The sequence below is a fragment of the Macrobrachium rosenbergii genome, chromosome 42, assembly GCF_040412425.1.
Source record: "Macrobrachium rosenbergii isolate ZJJX-2024 chromosome 42, ASM4041242v1, whole genome shotgun sequence".
In the NCBI taxonomy this organism is placed as follows: domain Eukaryota; kingdom Metazoa; phylum Arthropoda; class Malacostraca; order Decapoda; family Palaemonidae; genus Macrobrachium; species Macrobrachium rosenbergii.
This window is the reverse complement of record NC_089782.1, coordinates 13298675-13319559: the sequence shown is the minus strand read 5'-3', so window position 1 is coordinate 13319559 and position 20885 is coordinate 13298675. Positions and strand designations below refer to the sequence as shown.

General features: G+C 37.8%; 2 protein-coding genes across 9 annotated transcripts in view; one reads left to right on the top strand and one right to left on the bottom strand.

Annotated features, from left to right (window-relative positions):
• The window catches only part of LOC136827951 (uncharacterized), a 505229-nt gene that overhangs the window by 114191 nt on the left and 370153 nt on the right, over nucleotides 1-20885 (bottom strand). The window lies entirely within an intron of this gene.
• Nucleotides 6172-20885, top strand: part of LOC136827946 (long-chain-fatty-acid--CoA ligase ACSBG2-like) — a 58382-nt gene continuing 43668 nt past the window's right edge. For 2 of the 8 annotated variants that reach the window (XM_067085497.1, XM_067085493.1), the window contains exon 1: nucleotides 6172-6314. Coding sequence is in view for 3 of the 8 variants with exons in the window: in XM_067085490.1 (XP_066941591.1) it covers nucleotides 9053-9162 (110 nt within the window). In the remaining 5 variants the exon portion in view is untranslated. Of the gene's footprint in view, nucleotides 6626-9037; nucleotides 9163-11088; nucleotides 11530-20885 lie in introns of those variants that run through there. The other 6 variants (XM_067085490.1, XM_067085489.1, XM_067085494.1 and 3 more) reach the window with 5 other exon arrangements.

The window sequence follows — 20885 nt, the reverse complement described above, 5'->3', positions numbered from 1 at the left end:
AACCCAAGGCCGGAAAAAGGAAGCAACTGTAAATGCGAAGTTCACTATATATTCGCCATTTTTGGATGAAAAAATGGAACGGTCAGAGATAAACTCCACTACCACTCTTGCAAGTCCTCTTGTGTGAAAATAGTTCATTACATTGTTGTATATTGTATCCTATTCTCCTTTATTATATCAATCGTTTATCGATTTTTAATATATTACGGAGACAATCCCTCAAGGCTAATACCTGGTTTATATATACCAGACCACGATAATTACTGCTGTGAAGATATAATCTTCCAAGAATAAGGATTTTGATTAAGTCTGTTTTCAGCATTAATTATTTTGTGATTAGCTTTTTTATATTTTCCCGTAAAATTCCTTTCTTAATTTGTTATCGTCGGTTGGAAAAACTTAAGCGCTATCGATGTTTCAGCTAATACACAGCTTTGGACTGAATGTAATGTGAAAAAAATGTTCAGGTTTATTTTCTAACAGAATCTGCAAAAAAAAAAGTGGTTAATCTAAGACTTGGCCAGTGATTGATGGGTGGGGCAGGGAAGTGAGCCAGACTGTTCAAGGTTCAAGTGTGTTTGTGCGTGTGTGTCTCTCCATAGTATCCGACTGGAAGCTATAGTTGTATATCTGGTATTATTTTATATGCTCCATTTATTATTATTGAAATTTTTGAGTTTCGTTATCCCTCTTTGCAGCTGTTATCGACCAACATGACCTCCCCCCCTCTCTCCCCCTGTTGCTACTATGCGTTTAAAATTCATAAATCTTATTATCGAAGATAGAATACAACCGGACTGAATTTGTATGTTATTTGCTGACTGTGTACAGTGATCCACGCATCCTCTGCTATACTGTCCCAGTTAATCGTCAAGTCAGTTTTCATATTTTTGGTCCTTTCAATCAGATTCAAAGCATGTCACCGGTCGTGATTTTCGGGGAAGTGTTGGAATATTGCAGCACGGTTTCTGTGATATTGCGCATATCTTCAGAGATTTGTGGTGGTGTGACCGACATATGTAGGTTTGAGGGGTTTCATAATTCTCTACTGAACCTGCAAATTTATACACTAAGTTGGTCATCTGTCCTTTCTCCTTGCGAGGAACCGTGATGTTTCTCATCATTAAGGTTAATATAAGGTTTAGATGGCTGGAGATTATAAGTGCCTCTCTGGCAAAAATTCTGTTTACTATTTGCTCGTGTATTTTGATAGTTTCTTCTGGGATCTCAAGATTTGTGGTGCTTGGGGTAGTGACTTTTTCCATTTCCTTCAGATTCAGTCTTCTATCAAGTTGTCTTAATATGTATTATTCTTTAATAGCTGTCAGGTTCTCCCTTGTTCTTTGTTGGTGACTTTACAGGTATTGCAGTAGGTAAATGACCTTTCATCACGACGGAGATGACTGATGATTTGCCGGCCGCTCTGCATTCCCTCTGAGCATCCAGGAATCTTCAATATTTGCAGGTTTGCAGTGCACTGAAGTGAGAAAATGGCGTTCTTCTTGCACAGGGATATAAAGTGGGGGGAGACTTGATCAGCATACATTTGTGAAATGAGACCTACAACAGTTCATTTTCATTTCTGGTGCTGATGAATTGATCACCAGTATACTTGGCATAATGGCAGGTTTAGAATTCTCAGAAAGGGCTCTTTCTTGCACATATACAGGTACATGTCAGCAATTACGAGTCTGAGAGGTGATCCTAATATTATACAATCTATCTGGTGGAATAGCTCTCCTTTGTATGACAAAATGGCACAATATGACCTTTCTTCCAGCACCTCACAATGGTCAAAATTCGACGTATGATTTATATTCCTTATTTAAATAGAGTGAACTTACCATCAGAAACGACGGCAACATATGAAAGGTACAAAGTGGCAAGTTCTGGTCCCAGGTAGATTAGGTACCATTCCGAAGCTGGGGCGATGGTAAGTCAGTCTACATACTTCTACAGGGGTTAATGGTGAGGAAGGCGGTCCTGGGCTGAATGATGGAGTTCATCACTGCAAAATTTCATTATTACGCTCACAAAAAATTATTCAGTGTGTTTTATTATTTAGATACACTGTTCAGTCTTATCTGCAGGCGCCACCTAGGATACTTTTTATAGGATTTAATGGGCCTGGAAAGATTACCGTCTGTGCGACCAAGGCATTCCACTCACTGCTGTAGTGGAAATCCATCAGCACTTAATGAATGGTAGATTATATTGAGAAGGCACGTGATTGCATAATTTTTTTTTTTACAAGTTTTCTGGCCCGGGGTGTGACCTTAAATTCACCATTGAAAGGACGAACGGGCTGTGGGTTTTCTTCTGATTTTCCTGGTGCCATTTCCCGTGAGGAGGAAACTGCTTGTTGGTAGTCAGCAAGCGGTCACAACACTTGTCTCTTCAAGGAGAGGTCTGAGGGCTGATTCCCGTGTGAGGCAAAGAGATTTAGGGTACCTGCTGGCAGATTTGTCGTATTGGGCCATAGTCAGTGGGGAGATCATGGGACCAATACTTTTGTTTTTGGAGGTTTGTAGCCGTGGATGAGAGGGCATTAAGATTCTTGTTCGCAGTAAATCTTTTCGGGATGAAGTTGCAATATATGTATACCTGTACATATACATACATACATACATACACGCACACACACACACACACACACACACACATATATATATATATATATATATGGATATATATTGAAGTTATAGTAGTTTGACATTCAATTTTATTTTTATTGTTTTTTAAGGTTTCGCCATATCTTTCTATCCTCAAAAGAAAAGTGGATAAACGCAACCCATTCATTTCCAAGTTCTTATTGTTCTGGAGGCTGCAAGGCCGTGGCACAGTATCATCATCAGCGGCGGAACGAGCAAAAATGTACGCAAATCCTAATTTCATATGAAACTGACCTATTTTCCATTCGCTTTGAATTCCGTTCATTTGACGGAATACGGAGGCCTGCTTCATTTTTTTCCCATAATTCACAAGAGGGGAAAATAATGGTCAGATACCTTTGTGAAGAGCTTTTTTTAGCCTATTCAACTTTTTGCACCAGTGGCGCCGCTAGGGTTGTATACAATGGGTGGGGGGCCACTTTAGTTTGCAGGGGGCTCTGTCTCACTCGCAAAATTTCCCATACAGATTATTAGGCTCCTCGTTCGTGAATTTTATTCATTAATATATTATTCTGGCATTACTGAGTACCTTCATGAGAAAACGCAGCATTCAATTTTGGTGCATTGCCGTGTTAACCAAAGATAAACAGTTGAAGATATAAGAATTCTTCCTCAGAGCTAATTAGGGTATTTTGTAGAGATGAATCGAAATTTATTTCGTTACAGAAGCAGAAAAAAGGAGGAGAAGGAACAACAGGAAGAGTAGATGGAAGGAAGGAGGGAGGAGAAAGAAGAGAACACCAAGGAGCAAAAAGGAAGTTGAATGTAGAGGAGCAAGGAGGAAGTAGCATGAGGAGAAACTAATAAGGCAGATGAAGAGAGAGAGAGAGGATAAGGGAAAATAGGAGAAGATGTGGATGGGAGAGAAGGATATGCCTAGAAAAAGAAGGATGAAGATATGGAATGAACTGGAGAAAGGAAAAGAGGAGAAATAAATTGGAAAGAGGGAACAGCAAGGTAAAAAGAAAAAAACTGAAAAGCAGAAAGCAAGGAAAATGATAAAAAGAGGGAAGTGGAGTAAGAGGAGAAATAAAAATGATTATGAGTAAGAAAGTAGAAGAAAATTTACTCTCTTCCTTCGAAGGTCCGTATAAGGTCCTTTTTACCTGAACAATTGTTGTGGGAAGAATAGTTCATAATGACTTACTTAAGGTATCACAGACAATGTGTTACGAAGTAGTTACTTTTATACTGAATAAAATCCACTTTCAACATTTCTTGAGTGGGTGTTATTTGACGACCCAGCTTACATAGATTATCACTACCATAATACACAGGAAACTTTTATTTTTGTATTATGGTGTGTAATTAGTAAAAGTGCTTAACGAATTCCTGTGTTGCAAAATGGACTTACGGAAAAGAGCAATATAAGCTGGATAGATACCTTTCTACAGAACTGGTACAAAAGTATTAGAGATGGTACGTATATGAGAATTTGTGGTTAACATTTTACAAATTCAAAACAGTTTAATTGTTTTACTGTTGTATTACTTGGCAAATCTGGTTACACAATATTTCTAATTTGTATTCCTCGCCCCGCGTGGATAAATGTCCACCACAGCCAGGTGCAAAAGCCATGTGACGCCTACACGGTCTATCGCTTCCTGGGCACATTTTGGCTAGCACAACTCTGAACCAGATATCATTTTCTGTCATTATTCTAACAGAAAATTATCAGCAGAGGCGGTTCACCTACAGTATTCTTCCTCTATGTGGCTTGCCTGGTAGGCATGAGGCACGGGGGGTGAGGGCGAGAGGTCGCCGGGTACATGGGGGCACTAATTAATAGGGGTACATGGCACCATAGATACGATGTTAGCTAGTAGGAAATGTTTCTTAAATTGAAATGGTCTAATATAACAATATCCGACCGCAAGAGCAGACAGCATTTTTTTTTTTTTTTTGTCTGTAAGTTGCTGCCAAGAAAAACATTAATTTCTTCACCAGTATTCTGATTTCGTTATGTACTTTAAACTGAATTAAGTGACGTACTATGTGCGTATACCCAGGATCCAGAAATCTGGATCCTGCGTGTACCTGACCTCATTCCCAAATTCACCGGCGCTTTCTCCCGCAGGACTAAAACGAAAGTACCACACGAGCCTGGGACAGCAAGCACGCCAGTTCTCGGTGGTATAGCATTGACAGGAATGTGACTCATCACTTTGGCTCTGGTGGTCCTACTGAGACGTCACGACCGCTTCCTGACGCCGGGGACGAGTGGAACAAAATTTCCTACGTTCGCCCGTGATTCACGCCCTTCTAGAACTTTTTATTTTTACAGTAGGAATACTATCGATGTCATTTCCTTTAACAGTGATAATACAATTAGCAGCACTTGCAAGTTGTCGTTATTGCCAGTTTCCCCTGTTGAGTATTGTTGTTCGGAAATTATTACCATTTCTATCGTTACCAAGTCTTTTGCTTACTTCGAATTCGTTTAGCAGCGTGGTGCAAATCAACTATTGTTCATAATTACTTATTAATTACATTTATACTAACGTAGCTCGTCTAAGGAATAAAGAGCGAATGAAATAGTTTGAAATTATTTAATGATATCTGATAGTTTTGCCTTTAGGAACTTTGGGATTTGGCAGGATTTACTTGATAACTAATATTCATAATATAAATAATAAATACTTATATGATTGCATATACTATTTGCTGTAATTTTAACTTTGGGATTTGGCAGGATTTACTTGACAACTAATATTCATAATATAAATAATAAATGCTTATATGATTGCATATACTATTTGCTGTAAATTTAGGAGACTTTCCTGTTGTGTTGATGACTTTAGCGTTTAAACAGGAGTGTAATCACTATCCTATATTGCAGCAGCATTTCTCGACTTCAAAATGATGCAACCAATGTAACTATACGTCACATTGATTACTGATTCACTACCAGCTCTCGTCAGACGCTTCGTCTCGCGCATCGTATGATCGCTCACGCGATTTCATGGTGGAGGAAAACAAACTAAAGTTGAACGTAAACATATTCTATCTTTTTGGCCATGCAGTATCAGGTACCGGCATTTTTGTTGGGTGTAATAAATAAAGCAAGATATGCCAAGCCAAACTTTGAGGCTTGCAGACTTGATCCACTGATGCGTATACAAAATAATAATGAAAAAAAGAAAAAACTTGAGTCGGTAGAATCCTGAACCACTTCCTCTCTCCATGTGGGAGTGTTTTCCTCCGGGTGCAGGATCACACCACCACGTTCAACCAATAGCAGAAGGGGGAGGGGCGCCATCCAGGTTGTGTTGATATGACGTCATTAGTAGTACTGCCATAAAGTAGATCTTTTTTGTTTTCGTTTATCTTTGAATGGGCATACTTCTAGGGTAATTATACAACCCTATTAGGACTGCTTTATGAACAAAATGTTTAATTTCAACTGCTTAGCACTGTTAAACACCGGCGAAATATAAGATGTTATTAGAACGAAGTATCAGAGAAATGACGTCACGAAATGGGGGCTCGCGGGAGGTTTAAACAGCAAGTGAAGACTGAAGCTTTCGAGGGATTGTGTTAGTCTGTACAGCGTACGGGCCAGACGTAGCCGGTTCGGTTCAGCGATAGCTTTTCTTGTGCGTTTGTGGGCTGTGAAATAATACCGCCATTCTGGACAGTTCGGTAAGCTTCCTAATTATGACTGAGTATTAGAGGTGGCATGTTTGTGGCCTTCTCCCCATGCGTGTCAAGAACTGTCAAGAGTGTTGATAGTCCCTAAGTCATTTTGTAGAGCCGCCAAAAATATTGACCCTGAGTGAGTTGGCTTGTCTTAAATACCCACATACCGCATGGGTGGGGGATCAGGTTTTAGTGAAACAATGATATAAGTTTTCGTTGTGCGAGTCTTTCTACGTTGAGGCGAAGGGCATATTTCGTTCGAACAGTTAAGAAGTATCCTCCCCGGAGTCATTTCCTGTGTAACTTCCTGGCAGGTGTGCTTCGAGGAAAAAATTTTGTTTGAATTAGGTGATGGTCTTGACTGGTTCAGGAATATAATTTGGATGCTTTTTATTCTAAATTCCTAGTCGAAATTGCGGAATGGTTGTCAAAATCTTCTAAGTTTTGTGAGATTCCAACACTGTTTGTTGGGGCAGGTGGTGTGTGTAGTCAGGTCGAATTTCCGTCCACAGTAATGGTACCAGTTGCGATCAACGTATCGTCGACTGTTTTATTACTCATTATTTCATCATTCGAGTAGAGTGCTATTACACGTCTGTTTTAATATTTAATGTCAAATTTCTTAGTGCCTAAAAGTCATTTAGCATTTCGTTAATTTTTAAGCCAAGGACAAAAGCGTAGTCGCAGACTACAATTATCCCACTTCCTGACCTTATTTCTTTACTGCATGGGGTACTTTTTCCAAGTAAGATTCGGTTTAAATGTGTTATGACTTGCTTCTTATTGGGTTATTCACTGACACTTGCTTTGTCGTGTCTTGAAATAAGATGTTGGCAGAATTTTAATATATTCGTCAGGTGACTTCAGCTTGCATTATGGTGCATTTAAAAAGGAACAAGTCCGTTTCGATTTGCTGAATGGCGTAAATTTGCCCAAGAAATCCAGTTTAGGTGGAAACGTTTCCAAAAGGTGAAGGACGAACGTGCCGAGTGAGCGTAGAGGGGTTGAGCTTAAAAATTAGTCCATGAAGTTTCGATTTTGAAAACAAATGTTTAATGAAAGCGTACACTACTGTATATCACGACTTGCCCCTCCTATCTGGTTTGTAAAATTTTGATGTATCTTGAAGTCCCAAATGGGCATTCCGTATGTAAGGGAATTGATTTGCCTTAGTGCTCTTTGAAAACTTGAGAAGTGCTGATAGGGAAAAACTGAAGATTAGTGTATAGCTGTATATACGTTGATACCAGTTGTTAATACGAAGGTATAAATTATTTAAAAGATGTGGATTGCCCTGGTTAGTATCATGTAAATTTCCCAGCTCCAGGTGTTATTTGTCTTACACTTAGGTGTTGCAATAATTCGATAAGGAAATTTCAGGTATGCTAACAAACATTAATTTGCTTCATTGCCGCGGTGGTATTCGGTTTAATTAAAAATTCTGCATGACAAACGTCTTGATGAAATTTTATATTACCTTCATAGTAGTAGCATCGTACTCTCAAAACCTTGAGTAGCAAACAGCCTTAGGCATGGGTGGAATGGCAGTAAGGGCAACTGTGGCCTAAGGCAGTTTGGTTGTGACCCGCCTGTCAGTCTCCGCTCCTTCCTTTCTACCTGGTAAGCCAGCATCTAGCTCCTGTCTGATACCCCCCCACTCCCACCCTGAGAGTTGTCAGTCATGCTATTTTTTTCAAGTATTATTGTCGGAATGCTGGAAAAAAAGGTTGGGCATTTAAACGAATGTCATTCATTTGCGTTTTCTTATTGTAACCGTGACACACACACATATATACATACTCATATATATATATATATATATATATATATATATATATATATATATATATATATATATATATATATATATAAATTTGTTTTCAAAGCTTATTATCTCAGAGGCTTACGATAAGTTTTTGTGGAAAGACTTGGGTCTATTTTTTTTTTTTCATAAGGAACAGCCTTCTGCTATGTGCCTTTTTATATATTTAAGCGCAGTGAATATTTTACCTAATATTATCGAACGAGTTTGGACAGTCGAACAAATACACATGTTCCGTGCTAGTTTATCAAATAAAAGTTAAGGCAGTATTGCACTTCAGTTCGTGAAAATGAGTATATGGGTGAAACTGGAATGTTACTGGTAAATAACTTGAAGGTTCGGGTCTAAACTGAAAAAGAAAACAAAAATTGGGTGATACTGATCTTGTGTGGAATCTTTTGACCGTGTGGGGTTGAAACCCATTATGATAAGGATAGGATGAGAGGAGCAGGTGGGGTTAAGTTGACCGAAATTCAGCACTGGTATGGAATTCCGTAAAGCTATCAATGGCGCGCGCGCTCGCGTTTGTGTTATAAAGGCAGTGGGACGGACCTGGTTAAAACGTGGTAAAGAATGAAGGAAGAAGACGTGGCCTAAATAGCACGAGGAAAATACTACGGAAAGAATTTCAAGACGGAATGAAGGAAGATGGGACAATGAGAGTGACGTAGAAAAGGGGGAATAAGAAATGATTCTATAACCTCGTAACATTTCGTCTTCCTTAGACAAACTTGTTTATTTTTGCTATTCACATAAAAGCAAGGAACGATCGAACTCGGTCTTAATGGAAAGGTTAAAAATTTCGGGGAAGAGAGCAATTATCGGTTGGTGATCAAGGACGGTCATAAGATGGGATGGCGGGAGGATCTACCATTTGAGGAGGGGTTGGGATGCAGATGGGGGCGGTGGTGTGGATGGGATGGGATGGGAGAGGAATGGTCGCTGGGACCTGTTGTTGTCTATTCAGGTGTGCGAGTATTCGAGTTTGGGGAGTAGACGGAACCTTGTCCACTTCAGCCAGCCACGCAGGTGAGCTCAAGTTGGGAAGCGTAGGGAGAGGTTTTTTCTTTTGTCATACTTCATTAGTCCTAGTTGCAAAATACATTTAGTAGGTCCAGGGATGTTCATGAATGTGGGTAGTAAACACACAACCTTCACGTATAATCAGCCGTTAATAATACGTAGGTAAAGCCACAAAAGTAAATAAATAATAAAATAAAACGCACGAACGTGCAATTTCTTTTATCGGGGAATGTCTTAATGACAAGCCATGGTACATAACTGTCGGCTTCATATTAAATAATCCAGTACTATAAAATACTTAACTCAGATCTTTTACAAATGTTGGTTATAATCAGTGTATCATTGAGATCACACGCAACAAAAAAAGAAAATGCTATGGGGAAATCTTTACTTATCGGAACTGGTCGTATGACGTACATTATAACTGCTTTCCATCAATCTTAGCTTGCGTTCCCAGTTGCCTGGCCAGTAACGATTTTCAAATGTACCAGGTGCTATTAAATTAAATGCTGGAAAGTTCAATTGTGGCCGGTAGGCGAGGTGGTGGGGGGTTACTGGAGAGAGGGGCCTTGACTTCATTGATTTCTTCGTCAGATTCTCATTCGACGTCGCGTTTGTACTAAGTCTCTTGAGTGGAGTGTAGATCGCTAGACGGGACGCTTTAGTAGATATGGTTTTAATTGAAATAGCGTGAAATGTTTGTATTCTGAAATGAGAGAAAAATCTGGTGATAGTGTTGTGTTCAGTAGTATCCGAGCATTAAGTGCTTGTAGTGGCAGTGCTATGTCATTTGAAGTGCGCGCTGTTGGTGATTACAAAGCTTCATTTTTCATTTGCGGAAATAGAAAGCCTCCCACGATGCAGATTATCTCCTTGCTTATCCCCGCCCCGATCCCTCTGAGAGAATCCACTTTTTTTCCTATGTTATTATTTAACGCGAGTTCCCAAGCAACAAATTTCTGGGGTTACTTTGTGGCTTGCCAAGTGTGTTACTGCCAGACGTCCTTGGCTCATTTTGAACAATATTTTTTTTAAATACACATAACTAGCATAACACATCTAAGCATGTGTACATGTTGCATAAATTTGAATATTTGTTTGGACAAATGTTTGCGTAAATTAACTGTATAGATTTTTAATTCACTTTTGTATGCGGTGTTTGCAAAGTTGTCTTGTCTAGCTTGAAGGAGAACAAGCGGGGAAAACGAATACTCCAGACGCATGCCAAATGCATTATATTTTATATACATTCCAGTGGAAGAACGCAATAGAGAAGATACACAAAATGCAGCCACCCTGAGATATAAACTTTGCAATTCAGTCTTTCCTCACAGCTATCTATATACCGTGACGTCAGTTGTTGAGGCGTATTTGAGTACTTTGTCTTGATAGCATTAAATAGTTATCGTGATGACATGTGGAACTACATTGACAGAATGGAGTAATGTATATATAACAATATACACTGAATATTCCATTACTTAAATCTCGCTGGTCCCTTCCCTTCTCATGACTTGGTTGTTTGCCAAGGTGGTGTTGGTTGGTGTGGGGCAATCGAGCTCGGTGTGGTTAGAATTTCAAAATACAATCAGGTACAACTCTTGACGCACAGTTGCCTCTTAATGCAGGCGTTTGTATGCTTTCTAATGCCCCGTCTTCATAGTAGTAGTCTAACCATTTTTCAAACCAAGGTGATGAAAGTGATGCCACGTTTTTCAGTAGTTGTTACAGACAGGTGTAATAAAGTGGACACCTGATATATTTTTCTCTCGGGCTCTTGTAATTTTACTGCCATCCGTAGCAGACCTGTGTCAGGGTTTTTCCCGCAACTAACCTGATCAGTGACGTCATTATAGAAGAATTTCTTTGCGTAAGGCTAATGGCGACTGTCTTGTTTAGAAACCACGATATTTAAGTGCCTTTTTTTTGTAGGGAGGAAAAGGATCAAACCGTTTCCGGCAACATGTTTAGTTACACTTTACTGCGTAGCCAAATAGATACATTTTCGACCACTTTAATTACTTTTCATTTTCCATCTTAATAAACATTGTCAATTATTACTTAAGAGCAGCTTCAAATTTTTAAAAACTGAAAAAGTGATATCCACTCGAGCCTTTACGATGTAAAGCATGGATCATAATGAAACATTTCTATGTGCCTTTTTGTTCTGTTATTCTGGGCGTGGGTTAAAGACTCGCGTCGCTACATCAAAGGATGAAGTAAACAAAAAAAATTGGGTGGTTGTGATGGAACTTCACGTAGACTGAAATTACGTTTTATGGGACCAGAAGCTTTTGCCACGAACATCACTGATGCTTTCATCGAAATGCCACGCTCTGGTGTGTCTGGACGATTCAGCAGACACATGGCTAGGTACAGTTTTTCATATTAATTTCCAATTCTTGTCTCTACATTTAGATTCCAGGCTCGGTAGGTCTTGACTGGTTCTGAATCTCGTATTATCTTACTTGATCGGTTACTGGAATTAGTATTTACCAAACAAAACTTTCTAAATTAGAGGAAGTTTCTGAGAAGCAATTATGTTAAGGTTACAGACGCTAGAAAATTTCTAAAGGGAAGTAAATGAAAAATGTTCAGGGTTACAGACGCTGGGCTACAAGTAACCTCGCGCTTAACTGGCATCTTGCATTGTTTTACGTCTCCCCAACCCCCCTTTTTCATAAAATGTAAGGGTAATTATTTATTTAGATCATGCATTGGTGGGTACTTGAGAAGATATAGTTTGTATCTGCTTCCCATATGATGGTCTAATCGTGTAATCGTAATTTTGATACTGTTTTATGTAATATATATATATATATATATATATATATATATATATATATATATATATATATAATATATATATATATATATATATATATATATATATATATATATATATATATATATATATATATATATATATATATATATATATATATATATATAATATATATATATATATATATATATATATATATATATATATATATATATATATATATATATATATATATATATATATATATATATATATATATATATAATTTGCCTGTGGTTTACCTTCCTGGGACATCTTCTAACTGACCTGGCAGTCTGTCTGTTAGGCCCTCATGTGCGTTCGTCCGTCTGACCGCTTATTAATTTATTTTTTTTATAATTACAGCGCTGTACTTCAGTACCTTTCATATCCATGCGTGATAGGGATTCCTGAAATTGTAAGTGGTGCATCACAGAGTCAAACTCGTGGTTCAAGTAGTATATATTATGTATGCCCAATAACGTTGGAATTAAACGAGATAGACTGACACTTGGCATGTATCTTTGTTAATGGAACCAATGAGGAGCAAGGTCAAGGCCATACTTAAAGGCCATAGCCTACGCTACACAAGGAATTTGTCGCCGCTGGGGCAACGCATGACAAAAGGTCATTTCATAGAAGTTTGCGTACTGTGGTGGTAGTCATATGAAGCAACTCGGGTCGGACGAATGGCCTTAATTCGCTGACGTATTGAGAAAAGAGAAACCTTGATAGAAGTTTTTTTCCCCTTCTAAATGGTAATTGAACTTTACTTTTTCTTCTTTACAGAAATCATGATAGAAGACAGTTTTTTAAGTTAATTTTTTAAATGGTAATGGATAGCTACATCGCTAAAGGAAGCTTAAAAAGAAAGTACCTAAAAAGTCCACCTTGCAAGGTGTCTTTTCCTGCAAAGAATTCTCCACAGTTGCTTGTTGATGAGAGATGCCTGCCTCCCTCTACTCGCTTCCTTACCAAGCCGTCTGGGATGATCTTCCCGCAGGACTCGGGCCGTGACCTAAGGCTTTTGCTCACCTTCGGTCTTTGGTCGTAGTCTCGCGTCAGTTTTGGCCCTCAAGGATGTTTTCGTGTGCTTGCCTCCCCCCACTCCCGTCGACGTTGATGAGTGAGTGTCTAGTCTCTTGCTTTAGGAAAGAGTTGAGTCGCCTTGAGTTTTGATCGAACTGAAGAGTTGCTTTAAATAGGATTACATAGGCTATGTATTTCATTAAATTTTGCACGATTATATAACGGATTACTGGGTTCTGATGACCAATTACATTTTCTCATTTGCTAAAATTTTTCAGATAACAAAAAATGATTTGAAAGCAAGTGTTGTTTCAGAGTGATGCAGACTCAAAGGTGCACATACTGCATTCAAGAGCCGTACATTGTCGAACGCTCTCGAGCGTTTTCTGGTTTTGTCGTTGGTGCCGGGCCAGCAGGTTGTTTGCTTCTGTTAATGAGAATGCGTTGTTAATCGGGAAACGGTGCTGGAGGGAAGTGTTATTGCAATTGTAAACCCCGTGATCTGTTAGTGAAGGTCAGAGGTTGGTTATGCGTTCTCAAGATTGCATTCAAATTGCTTTAAGACTGGCAGAATAGGACCGAAGAGATACACTCGCGCTCGCTCGCTCTACACACACATATATACTGTATATATATATATATATATATATATATATATATATATATATATATATATATATATATATATATATATATATATATTTTATATATATATATGTATGTATGTATGTATTGTATATATTATATACATATATATCTTTTCTAAAACGTACATGCACTGTAAGTTTATCCGAATCGAAAGTATAGAAAAATTAATAAGCAATGAACATTAGGCCGTACAAGTAAGCATTTCATATGCAGTGAGAGTCTTGCAAGCATTGAGAACCAAGAATTGTTTAAAAAAAGTAATTGGGTAATGCTGATCAATCATAAGTTTGGAAAGGTGATAACATGGTGGGCAACATGTGTTCATACAATGATTGCTGTTTGGTTTCTGCGCAGGAACCAGCCTGTAATAACGTAACTTACAAATGAAATAACTAAAACGTTTTGAAACTAGTTTACCGTTAGTCATTTTTATTTGCGCAATTGAAAAACCAGTTCAAGAATAACTTAAAAACATTTTTTGGAAAAGCATTGAAAGTAAGAACATAAGTAGTTTTAAACTTAATGCATTCACGTAGACACATGGGATGAAGTGATACATTCACGTACACATGGGATGAAGTGATACATTCACGTACACATGGGATGAAGTGATACATTCACGTAGACACATGGGATGAAGTGATACATTCATGCTGAATGAGCGTTTTCTCCATCTTTACACTACTCAGGTGTTCAGATGTAAGACCTTGGAACTGCCACGCCTTTTGATGTGGAGGAAGGAAATACCGCTGTTTATGAATACACTGACTAAACCTTTATTTGCCCTATCCTGCAGAGCGCTGACTTGTGTGTGGCTACATTGTCAGTTTTATTTTAATGGATTCTGATTCTTTCTCTTCCCTTCCTTTAAAAAAAAATGAGTTAGGAAAATCTGCATGGTGTTATTTTGATATCAAATTTGTAACTTTAGTGAGGGCATGTATGGCATAATTAATTAATAACCGTCTGATTTGTAAATTTGTCAGTTTGACATGGCCAAAATAATTTTTGATTAAGAAAATTTCGTGAACATTTGGTTATCAGTGTCCAATAGCATACATTGATATTCAAGAGAATTGTTTTTTTTTTTTTTTTTATTTCCAGCAAAGAATAATAAACAAGAAAAGTACTGTCCATGGGCAGTAGGCATGTGTGTGAAACCAACTGATAAATCAAGAGGATCATATAGACCAATATTTGGTTTTGATTCTTATTATAGAATGTCATTGAACTGTATTACACCAAGAGAGAGGTTGAAGTGTTAAACTTCTCACACTGCTCATGCATCCATGCTAGATGAAGCCATAGATAGGTACAGGGAAGTAGTCGAATATAGTGAAACTTCTTGGAAGTATTCATTCGGCCTAAGGCGAAAATTTCTACACTGAAACAGCATTCTGTTCTTGAATAATCGCCGAAATCGGTTTTGCTCATTTGAGCAATTTGTCTAGGGGAACATTTCAGTAAAAACTGGAAGTTGAAAATCTGTGCCAAAACTCATTAGTACATAATTTTAGTGGCGAAAGTGATGGACATCAGACGAGATAGATTTCGGTTCAATAACAGCCCCTGAATGTATTTTAATTATTGAAACACGCTGCAACTCCTAAGCGTTTATGAAAGTTTTCACAAGAATGCCCAACAATGTGACCATAATGATCCGAGTAGCATTGATAGCTACAACCAAGATTAGTATGCGCTACAGTATGTGCTAAGGAAACGTGCAGCGTTATTATCATCATAAATATCACTTCCGCTGTGTAGGCCTTTCTTTGATATTAATTGCTATGAAAAAACTTCCTTAGATCTCCGCCCCAGCTATCTGTTACGTGGGTCTGACTCTTTTGATATACAAAGCATATCTTGTGAGAAACGGCCGAAGAAGCGAGAGTATCAGGAAGAGATAAAACTACTGAAGACTTGGTATCCTCAAAAGCACGGTGAAATAGCTGTGTTGCCCTTAGGGTTGGTTAATAATTTCCGGATGCAGGCGAGACAAGGAAGAATTTTGAAGCTGCGGAATTCACGGGTGCAGGTTTTAGCTTCGTCCCACCAGAGACGAATTATATCTTATAATTTTTCTGCTAATAAATTAACTCTTCCAGCTTCAAAGTTATGGCAATTTAACTGGGAGCAATTGCTTCTCCATACGTTGGGCAGTCTACTTGTAATGCATACAGAGGTCGATCGTTAATCTGGAATGTTTTTTTTTTTTTTTTTTTTTTTTTTCAATGATGTATGTTTGTACTGCTCAGCAGACAGTGTCGTCAGTAACCTCAAGGTGTTGGCCTTGACTGTAATTATAAGTAGATCCAGTATATTATCCACCACAGTGGACTCCACATTAACCTGAGATGCATCCACGATTGACCAAACTCCAGAACTACCCCGCCATTCTTATCCGTAATACCAGAGGCATAATATAATTTTGATGCTCCACAAAGTTTTGTTTAGCCATACCTTGTACATACATGAGGCTGCAGCAACAAAAAAGGTATGCTCATCATCAAAGGATTGATGAAGTCAACCCCAGAAACACATTTTCATAAACTAGTTATGGTTAGAAAAAATAAGCTTGAAAGCATTACCCTGAATGCTGACGAGTATATTTTTTTAAGCCATTAGTACTTAAGCAATTGACCACATTCTTTGTCCCCGGTTTACCATTAGGTGTTGCCTAGTAATTTACCACTGTCTGTCGGTCAGTGCAGACCCTGTAGTGTGAGGTAAAGGTCATACGCATGGTGAAAGGTTAATTTAAAATAGACCTTAGCTTAGCTTCTGAACTATGGCTTACTTTTCTAAAAAGGAAATTGCCTCCACCAGAGCAAAGTGTTTTACGATTTTTATTTGATCAAAGTGAGTTGCATGGCTACGAACCCATTCAGTGTCGTCTGAGAGGATTAAGAGTTTACATTTTGTTTACAATATGTTTTATTGAAGGAATTTGAGTAAATGAAAACTATTTTAACACCAACCAAGTAAGCAAAAAAAAAAAAATAAATAAATAAAAATAATAAACAAACCCCTTTTCGTTTCCCGTGTTTTGAGAGCTAGGAAATGTCACTCATATACGTAAGGGTTTTAGTTTTGGAAATGAAGCCACTGGACCTAATAATTTTTTTATGGTCCATGTTAGTTTCTGTAAAGGTGGGAATGTTGCCTACGGGAAGGCTGCCCATTTTAACTTGACGTAGACTTGAAAGTCCTTATATGGAGATACATTCTCATGTCTGACGATGTTTTTGTCGCTCCATTCTTGATATTCGACTGAAACATTTATGTGGCCTGTGATGCAGATGATACTTGCATCTCAAAAGGATTCGTGTATATTCACTGACTTGTCTCCCAGCTTGTGTATGCAATACCTTGGACACTGATTTCGAAAGCTTTTATGTATTATATTTGTATATCACTCCTTCGACCCTTTCGATGAAAGGGTAGTTATAATGGCTAACTAGAACTGATTGGTTTAGCCTAATTGAACGTTTAACCTTCTCATTTACGAAATATGTTAGACTGTGCTGTTATTTCATTATTACTGACGAATGTGAACGTGACACCACTCCAGTTGATTTAACCCAGATACTGAATATTGATAAACATGCAACTATAAAGTTACAAGCTCAGCTACCTGTATCTCTTACTATTGTGGTCTGAAATTGTGCAAGGTGACCGTCTAGATTAACGAGATGGAGGTTGGCTTCATTGTTAATTTTAAGAGGTCGCAGAGTAGAATATTCGCCCTTTTGATATCGTCGGTCAAATCAACGAGTTGTTAATGGGAGCGTACTTTGACATTATAGTTTTATCAACCAAATCAACCAGGTGAAACTTGTTGCAGGCAGTTCAGTACAACATACCATCAAAAAATCCATTTTTTCTTTCTTACCAGGAGACGACAATAGACTTGTGTATGTAATAAATAGTGGGAGAAAACTAAGTTTTCCTAATCAAGAGCGCTCGAAAAAGTGTACAATATATTTAAGCACGGAATACAGAATATACACCTGCCTATGTGAAAGCCATAGAACAAATGAACGCTCTTGTTTCAAGAATTTTCTAAGATGTTAGTGGCTGGCCTTCACTTACGATAGTAGGTTAGCTTTGAACAGAAATCCCACCTCTCATGGAGGTACCTTGACACTCGTCCGAGAGTTAGTTGCCAAGGTAGCCACCGACTAGACAGTGGCGCCACTGTTTTAGTTCACCTTTTGGCGCAGATAAGTAAAGTCTTTGCATTCGGTTCAAGTATAACCACAAGCAGGACCAGTCTCTCTCTCGCTTTGTTTTGGCATTGGTCCAGTTACAACGGGATTGTGATGTAGAGTTTTCCTTTGTAAAATATAACACCAACTTACAGTAATTTTAGAAAATGAATCTTCCTTAGTGGAAGGTGACTTAATTTAAAAATACTGTTAATGAGTAGTTAACATAAGGCCAGGGTAATTTTTAACAGTAAAATGTTTTTAACGAATACTTCGTCCTGCCTGCTTGCCCAGGCATTTTCAGAGGCAAAACGATTTTTTTAAGCTTCGAAAATGAAGCATAGCAGTGAGAATCCAAGACAGGCTCTGACATAATGCCAAAAGATTAGGTAGAAGGGGGGAATATAGGCGTAGGTTCAAGACATGAAGATGGAAGGAGTAAATAGCAGTTTTGTAAAATTCCATAATTGGGTTATGGGGACGGAGCAGTTTTGGTGTTAAGATGGTATGAAGGGATTCAAGACTACAGCAAATTTTTGTTGCAATTGCTGGACAATAGACACGTAACGTACAGTTACACTTGAAAATGGAATACAAGTGTACATGATAATGTTTAAGATAGCCAAAAAGACTGTTAGAGATATAGAAGGCAGGTGTCAAACCTACGGGAAAAAAGTTGAACAGAAATTTCAGACAATAAGTTGTTCTAGAGGAGAATGCTGAGAAATGGAAGACATAATGGCCACCAAATGTAAATCGAGAATAAACGGCGGAAATGGAGATGCTGCTTGTAGTTCTGGGTCAGAGACGGGAGTATTTAAAGACTTATTATACAGAAGATAGACTGAGGTGAATGTTTGAGGAGTGGAAGGGGTTTAGAGAGATTGTGGGAGTTCCTGCTGACGAGGTAAGAAGGGCAATTAAGAGTCCAAGATTGGAAAGACAACCGTAGTTGATGGGTTAAAAGTGAAGGGCTGCAGTGGTAATGGTATAATTGATTGGCTGACCATGGTTTATAAGGTATGTGTAGAAGGGGGAAAGTTTCTCAAGAAATGGTTGATCGGAATAATTTTTTCACGGTACAAAGTAAAGGCGGGAAAGAGAATTGGAAGAATACAAGGCTATAACTTGGTTGGCAGTATAGAAGTATACCAGCAACGGTGCATGGGTGGTTTTTATTGAGTTAGTGAGACAGATGTCTGAACGATTTATTGGGAAGAACATGGTGGCTTCAGACAAAGAAGAGGGGTTGTTCGTTAAGTGTGTGATAGATATGGGGAATTTTGAAATTGAAGGGACAATGGCTAGTAATAGGGGAAATTTGTAAGTGAAGAGAAAAAGCCTATGTGGGATAATGGACCTAAATAGGCTTACGATAAAACCCACAGAAAGGCAATGTAGAGGTTGATGAGAATGTATAGTATTAAAGATCAGCTGAGCGATTAAAGTTTCCACAATGGAAGCTTAGTATGTGTTCGAATATATGGAGGAGACTGGGTGGTTTGGTGTTAAGAGTTGACCCTATAACTGTCATATCTTTGTCTTTGAGTGGAATGATGTGTAAATTCGAGATGAATCAGGTGTAGGTACAGCCATGCTCAAATCTGACGTGACATGTTTCTTTTTGTATCGTCCAGAATCTGAGACTCGACGTAACGTTGCCAAGTAGTGTTAATTTATTTATTTATTTATTTTTTTTTCCTTTTCGAATGTCCTACATGTCGACAAGTGTGCGAATTCACAGCTAGCACTATTTTCCTTATGGTTACATAAATATGATCCCTTTTATGCTTGGTATAATTTGTAACCTGTGTGATCTGAACTTTTTTTTTTTCATTGCTTTGCTCAAAGCATGGTGTGATAAAATTAGCGGTGCCGTCAATGACAACGCCCCTTACATGCTCCTCGGGCTGGTCGACCTCTGCAGCATTATAACAATAGACCTATTAAGCTCAACAGTCATAACATTTTCAAAATAGGAATATGCAGGAATATGAGTTACTGAAAGTTTTCTTTGAGTGTTGAAGTTGTAGGTTATGTTCAAGCTGCATGTATGTTGCAAAATGATTTCCTAAAAAAATAATCTAAGACCTTTGAGATGCAATCTCTGTTACTAAGGAATTTATTTGTAGAGATTACATGTTCTTTGAAGAATAAAAGATGATTTTTATTATATGGAAAAGATGCCTATCATCTATTAGTGTTAATATCAAGGCTTACGGAATACTTTTTTTTTAACTGGCTTAAAATAATATTCTCTTAAAAGTGCTTCTGCTCGCTTTTGGTGTATAATTTATTAATTCATATTCATTCATAACTTAAAGTGCAAGAATGTGTAGATAACTTCATATGCTCTCTGGCCAGAAATTGTCAATATAGAGATGTGAATACTAAGTGCGATGTATTATAGTAAGTAAAGAAATCTAACACACCTGGGCCTAGGAACAAAATCTTGGCTTTAACAAAAAAAATAATTGCATATGCGAACATTTGCTAGTAAGCCATAATTTTTAAAGTGGTTAAGAAATATAACTTACACCATTTTATTTTTAAGAAAACCCAAATATTCCTCAAACAAATATAAAATAAATGGTTTCAAGATAATTTCGTTGTCGTTACTCATTGTACTGTAGACCTATGTTCCACCAACAGTTGCTCCGCCACTCTAATGGTTGCTTCACACACGCTCTACTCACCCGTTGATATCAGTGGATGCACCCTACTTTTGTATTTACTTATTTACATTTTTTCAGTGTTGAGGCGTAAAAAAAATCAAATAGGACTATTTCAAATTTTGTGGTAGCATTGGAACCAATATTAATATGAGAAATTTTTTCGGTTTTGTACTCAACATCTGAACTGAGGTTTGATAACTTTTTTTTTTTTTTTTGTCAAATGCATCGGCGATGAGTGAACGAAAGTTTTGAAAATGTTCCGTAACTGTTTTTTCCGAAATTTGGCTACACGTGAAATTTTCTCACAGTTTTGAAATATATGACATATTTCACTCCTATGAAACATATTATGGCCTTATTGTATGC